Genomic DNA, 7,160 nt, shown 5'->3' with positions numbered 1-7,160 from the left:
TTTGGAAGTAGTATCTATGCCCACCAGGCAATATTGAAGTAATATTGTAATAGTGTAATAGTTCTAAAATATATATATATATATATATATATATATATATATATATATATATATATATATATATATATATTATATATTATATTATTTAAAACTGCGTTCGCTATTATAATGAATTATTATGTATATTGTATTAATATCTCATTATTATGTTGCAAACAGCTACTGCTAATACTTATGAATATAAAAGAACAGCATTTATTTGAAGTGGATTTTTTTACGTTGTGTTTACTCAATTTTTTCCAGCTAGGATGCATTTAAACAAAACTGAATTTCCTTTAGATTTTCAAATTATTTAAATGTTTTTCCTGAAAGATAATACCTCTCGACCACTTAATTTTTACTCAAATTTAATTAGCATTATTATTTATTTATTTATTTATTTTCAAGCTATTAATTGCATCCAAAATAGGTTTTTATTTACATATACTTGTTTGTGAACTGTGTATATAAAAAGACGACATGTACAGTATATAATTAAAATATATTTATATTCATGTAATTGATATGAAATATAAATATTTAATATAGAAACATATTTTTCTTGAATATATGTATGTGTGTGCTCTCCTACATATACATAGCAAATATGCACAGTACACATACACAAAACTTTTATTTTTTGACAGCACTATATATGTTTAAAGCGTTAGTTGAACCATTTAATTACTCACCCTCGTGGTTCTTCTAAACACAAATTATTGCTACAAAATGCAAATGCTACTACCTTAGTGAGGACATTGTTAAAATAAGAATTTTCATTTTCTGTGTGGACCATCCCTTTTAATAGCTGAGGGGTTTTTGTCTCCTGCGTGGTTTGCGTAAAGTGAGCAGCATGTGTTTATATTAGGCTCTTATTCCCAGGTTATCAACGTTCGGACCATCTCTCAGCCAGAGGCAGAAGCTCCAGAGCATCGGCCGTCAGAAGATCCTTCTGCAGATTAACTGCAAGCTGGGAGGAGAGCTGTGGACGGGTGAACGCCTCCTCTGGTAGTGTGTGCTAATCAGACCTTTTTCCTCACGGGATCCTGGAGATGGCGACGGCGTCTCTCTCTCTGATTAAAAAGCTCAAGTAAATATGGAGTATAAGAAATGAAGCTGAAAAAGCACATTGCCACGGTGAGAACTGATAGACAATAGCTAGGTGGACCCATTTTGGTGCTCAAGCTATATATTTATTTCTAGGTTCATCATCGTTGCTTAACTCCAAACTCATTAATAGTTTTGAGCTGGTGGGAGAGCTTTCAAACAGCATTTATGTTCAAATGTGTTTAAATAACCTGTTTTTCCCAAACCTTAATAATATTTAATAGATATTTAATAGCCTGTAATAGATTGAATTTTCATGGTGTAAATGCATGATAAAGAGAGACTTAGTGCATTGTTCCTTCTGAATGGTGCTGAGGTTGGAGCCATTTCTTGCACAGAAATGAGCAAATGAGTATTTGAATAAAAAAGGATAACTTCTAACTTAATTAACAACTTTTGATTTGAACAGAAATATCTGATACAGTGATTGAGGTGGATATTTCACCTATGATGTAAACCAAGAAAAGCAGATCTGTCGCATGCGGCTTTGTGGCAAGTCTCAACAGGTAAATACCTCATGAAACAAAAAGGGTGCATTTATTTCTTCGAGTAATTATTTAATTTGTTAAAAATAGATATTTTTTGAAATTTCCAAACTGAACAACCTTTTTATCAGGATTCTTGATTAAAGATTAAGATATTTTTAAATATCTTTTTTGTAATTCCTACTGAACAATGCGTTCTTGCTGGAATCTGTATTTTTATTTATTTATTTTTTTAATTAATACTTTTGTAATAGCAGTATTATAAAATGCTTGCAAACATTATACCTTACAGGGAACTAAAAAGTCGTTTAAATGAACAGTAACAAAAGATTTACAGATAATTTGTTTCATGTTCAGCAGCTCCTCTGCAGCATTTAGTCTTTGTATTTAATATTATATAAAGTAATTAAATTATATAAATGTTAAATTTATTTTAGTTTAAGTATATAGGATTTTTCAACAACAAAAAAAAAAATGCAAGGAATATTTTCTGAAATTTTTTCCATCAATACGTTCTATGTTTCCTGATGCTTTACAGTAGTTATGTTTAGGTGCTGGGAAGGATCGAAAAGATGGTGAATAAATGTGAGCTTAACTAGTACTAATAAATGGCTAATATTATAGTAATATGCATGCTTATTAGCGATTAGTTACCATTTTTTTCCCTAGTTTTATTGTGCGATGCATTGATCGAGTTAAATTGAATGCGTTCTTGCTAAGCGAACTGCTCAGATTAATTATCAGCTGCTTATTTATTAAAAGCTGCAGTGAAATTATGTGTGCATCTGGAGTGTAACAATTCATCAAGAAAGCGCCTATGATAGGTCATGTCCACCTTATTTTCAATTCGGAAGTTAGCCCGTTTCCTGGTAATGGGTTTGACTTCCGGTTAAGTAGTCCAAAATAACAGGAGTAACAAAGTGCAGTAAGCGGTAAAACTACTTTGTGTTCGTAATTAAGATGATGCATCCCAGTGTATTATAGCAGTAAGACCTAATGGTTAGCAGCTCAAGCAAAAGAAGCGGAAACCAGCAAAAAATGGAGTGGAGCGTGGATGAGGCCGAAAGCAAGATGCAAAAAATGGCCGTGGCATACCTTGATTTGTGATTGGATTTTGAGAAGCGGGCGTTGCACTTAAAATCCCGGATCACGAGACTGAAGTGAAATTTCCATTGTGAGGTGTCAGAAAGTAAATAAAGTTTATATGCATGGATAGGCTGGTCACCAAAGCATCTATGACAAAGCCAGTTAAAAAAATAGATGTAGTTCGTTTTCATTTTTTTTTTTTTTTAGCTGACATCCTGTTTCGCTTAATTAAAAGTTAAGCTTCCCCAACCAGTTCGAATACTATTGTTCTGCTTGCATGCATCTGAATGGAGCCCTAACCCTGTGTCTATTGTAGTACGCTGACTCAATTGGTACTCCAGGGTTACCTTCCAGATGCCTCTACGAGGAGATAATCAGCAGCTTCAGGGTCTGTCTGCTGATGGCCCTGTGAAATACTACGCAGGTATTTTCATCAACTGGTCAATCAATGATTCAGTTAAAAGCCACAGGGCTGGATTTCAGCCATTTCTCGCCGCCGGAGTAGACTACACTTCCCCGAGAAGATCGTCATCTATCGCGACGGCGTGTCTGACGGACAGCCCAAGACGGTGGAGCTTTACGATCCTCAGGTCCTGAAGTGCTTCGAGACCATCCCAACTACGATCCGGCTGGCTTTCATCGTGGTGCAGAAGAGGATCAGCACCACCCTGTACTCCTGCGGATCTGACCAGTTCGCACGCCCTCGCCGGAACCGTCCTGGACCACACCGCTACCAACAGAGACTGGTCGGTGTCCAAGAGCCGCTTCAGAGCGACTGAGGCTCGCCATAGACTAAGACAGGATTAGTTCAATGAGGACATTTAAAGGATTAGTGCAATTTCCTGAAGATGTTTAGGTATTTCTATCTTCTGGCTAGCGATTGAGGTACTTGATGAAAACATTTGAGGATTTAAATGTGACCGCTTTTCGTAAATGACCAATCGTTAAATTAGATAAGGCTCTTATTCGCCGCCTGGTAACGCTTTATAGACCCTAATTTTGGAGTCCGTTGAAGTTGAATCCTGGAATCTTTTCACTGAAAAGCTTCATTTCTTTCCGACTTAAGTACGTAAACGGACGTGGGGTGAGTGAAATGAAAGTCAACCGATCCTTTTAAGTAACTTTTAGCGACGCCTTTTAGGAAGGAGCATTGCTCAGTAAGATCTTGAGACGCAAACGAAGATCTGGTTTCTTCCAGATTTCATTTTAGTATAGGATAGGCTCGAGCCTCGCCTGTGAAACTGGGAATGTGCGCTAAGCTTTGCCCGAAACCGGATCTAGCCCAGTGCGTTAGGTAATAAAGGGAAAATTAAAAAGTGGTGTATGAATTGTTTCTGTTCTCTTCAGGGTGGACTTCTACCTGATGGCACATTCGATTCGACAGGGCTGTGGGCTGCCCACTCATTACATAGCAGTGTACAACACGGCGAACCTCACCCCTGACCACCTACAGAGGTTTGCTCTAACACTACCGATTTAAAGAAACCTAGTGTGTAACAACTAGCATATTAACTCTTTCCTCGCCGCACACATACGCAGGTTTTCGTATACACCAGGGGGCGCTGTCACGCACGTCCCGAACGAGTCTTGAACGCTTCCAGGAAGCGCAGAAACAAGCGATCTCGTATGCATGCGTACGAACAAAATTTGGATCATCAGCACTAACCGCATATAAATATAAACTAGCGAATGTTGCATATCTGGATCCAGGAAGTTGCTTCGATAATATTACGAATATGATCCAGATGTAGTATTCGATGACGATATACGATTTTTTTTCTCAACGCTGCTTTTTTGTTTTTCTTCACGCAAACCTTGCTTGAAGCTAGAATAAAAGTTTTTTCTGTTTGTTTGAAAGTACTGCTGATCCTTATTTTTATGCACAGTGTATCCAGATCTTCATGCAAAAATGCAGGCGGGGAAAGAGTTAAACGTTTAAAAAAAATGTGATGATGTGTTGAAAGTCGGGTTTATTCACAGAAATCGGTGTTAAAAATAAACAAACAGGTATTCTTGGTACAAGTCGGCAATAAAATAAATGTAAATGCATTTTAAAACACGCTGGGCTTCAATTTGGAGACTTGATATGACTTTCACATATTTACTGTGCAATGAATAACTAGTAATTGCAGATTTAGTTTAATTGCTCACTTTTTTTTTTAGTTAAAAATAGGTCTGATGTTTGCTTGGATCCAATGAGAAAGTGTTTCATGGGGAAGGGGGGTCTAGAGGACCGGGTCTTAACATAATGTTAAATGCGGTTATGAAATGGTAATATTTGTTTTGGCAGATACTAGTAAGTCGTATGTAGTGTTTCATGCATGTAAGGTCTGAAATGTGGGAACAGTGAAAAGAGAGAGGAAGAACATTTAGCGCTTTAGGTGCCATCTAATCAGCCAATATTTTAAATGGATTGCATAGCATTTTTATAAAATGGGACCAAATATGGTCTCAACAAGATGTTAATTAGTTGCTTTATGCATTTATTCTTTTGTTTCGGACATAAAAGGTAATTAAAACATGCTCTGCGAGCATGCCATCGGTTCTCGCCTTTCTCCCGCTCTCTTTACCCGTCTGCATCTCTGATTAGAAATACGCTGCGAGTGCGTAATTATTATCCGATTCATTTTTTAAACGCAGGTTGACCTTCAAGATGTGCCACCTGTACTGGAACTGGCCCGACCATCCGCGCCCCAGCGCCGCGCAAGTACGCCCACAAACTGGCCTTCCTGTCCGGCCAGTATCTCCACTCGGAGCCTGCCATCCAGCTCTCGGAGAAACTCTTCTTCCTGTGAATGAGACTCGTTCAGCATCAGGAGCGCGGTCGAATCTCCCTTTCGTTTCTTGTTTTTTTGTTTCTTTGTTTTTAAAAGCTTCTGAATGTTCTTCGCTGTTACTAACGTGTTTTTTTATTTTTTTTGTGTAACTCACCGCTCATAATTTTGAAGCATTACCAATAAAGTGAACGCTACACTTTAACACTCCAAAGGACCGACGGAACCGGTCGGATCTCGTTTCTGAATCAAAATTTAAGCACAAAAAAATGCATTGACTTTCCACATCGACGCCTCAAAAGTTGCGCTTGCTTCATTCGAGCATTTACTAACAAAAGATCGGTTTGAGGACTAAAAATAATAAAGGATTTGAGAAATGAGAACTGTATGTCCCAGTAAATGTAATCTTAATGTGGGAATGCAATTAGCATTAGGGTAGAATGGAGATTTGGTATTAATAGCTATATATTTGTTTCCACTAGATGTCAGTGTCCTAATGATAACTTTTAACTGGTTAAAACTAACAGGAAAAAGTTTAACAGAGTGTTCAACAATTTGAATAATAATAACTGAATAGGAAACCAAAGCAGCCATTAGCCATTATAATTTTATATATAATTTATATATATATATATATATATAATATATATGTTATGTATAAAATATATATAGTTTATAAAAATACAAAATATACATTTTCTGATGTGTGTGTATATATATATGTATATATATATATATAATTTTTATAAATATTAAACTATATGAATAGACTATATGAACTATATATATATATATATATATATATATATATATATATATATAGTTTATAAAATATAAAATATAAATTTCTGTGTGTATATATATATATATATATATATATATATATACACATCAAAAATTTATATTTTTTATAAATATACTATATGAATATATGTACACATGCACACATATATATGTGTATATATATATATATATATATATATATATATATATATATATATATATATATATATATAAATTATATATAAAAATAATAATGCTTTGGTTTCCTTATCCAGTTATTATTATTATTCAAATTGTTGAACACTTGCTAAACTTTTCCTGTTAGTTTTAACTAAGTTAAAAGTTATCATTAGACACTGGACATCTAGTGGAAAACAAACATATAGCCATTAATACTCAAATTCCATTCTACCCTAATGCTAATTATCTCTACATTAAGATTACATTTATTGGGACATACAGTTCTCATTTCAAATCTTTATTATTTTTTAGTCCTCAAACCGATCTTTTGTTAGTAAATGCTCTAATGAAGCAACGAACTTTTGAGACGCTGATGTGGAAAGTCACTTATTTTTTTGTGCTAATCTTGATTCAGAACGAACCACCGGTTCACTGTGGTCCTTAGGAGTGTTAAAGCGTGACGTTCACTTATTCGGCAATGCTTCAAAATTATGAACGGTGAGTTACACAAAAATAAAAAAACACGCTATAATGGTGCGAAGAACATTCAGAAGCTTTTAAAACAAAGAAACAAAAAAACAAGAACGAAGGGGGAGATCCACCGCTTCTCCTGATGCTGAAACGCAGTCTCTATCTACAGGAAGAAGAGTTTCTCCGAGCTGATGGCAGGTCTGAAGTGAGTATACTGGCCGACAGGAAGGCCAGT

The 7,160-nt window shown here is 35.4% G+C and overlaps 1 protein-coding gene across 1 annotated transcript in view; it reads left to right on the top strand.

The window, feature by feature from the left end:
* The window catches only part of LOC122346182 (piwi-like protein 2), a 20,252-nt gene extending 16,756 nt beyond the window's left edge, over positions 1-3,496 (top strand). Inside the window, exons 16-18 of the mRNA XM_043240871.1 lie at positions 908-1,047; positions 3,059-3,141; positions 3,201-3,496. Of these exons, the coding sequence (XP_043096806.1) occupies positions 908-1,047; positions 3,059-3,141; positions 3,201-3,496 (519 nt within the window). The remainder of the gene's footprint in view (positions 1-907; positions 1,048-3,058; positions 3,142-3,200) is intronic.
* The last annotated feature ends 3,664 nt before the right edge of the window (positions 3,497-7,160 follow it).

This window comes from Puntigrus tetrazona, chromosome 5 (assembly GCF_018831695.1).
Source record: "Puntigrus tetrazona isolate hp1 chromosome 5, ASM1883169v1, whole genome shotgun sequence".
Lineage (NCBI taxonomy): Eukaryota > Metazoa > Chordata > Actinopteri > Cypriniformes > Cyprinidae > Puntigrus > Puntigrus tetrazona.
The sequence above is the reverse complement of the archived record's forward strand: the minus strand, read 5'-3'. Positions and strand labels throughout refer to the sequence as shown.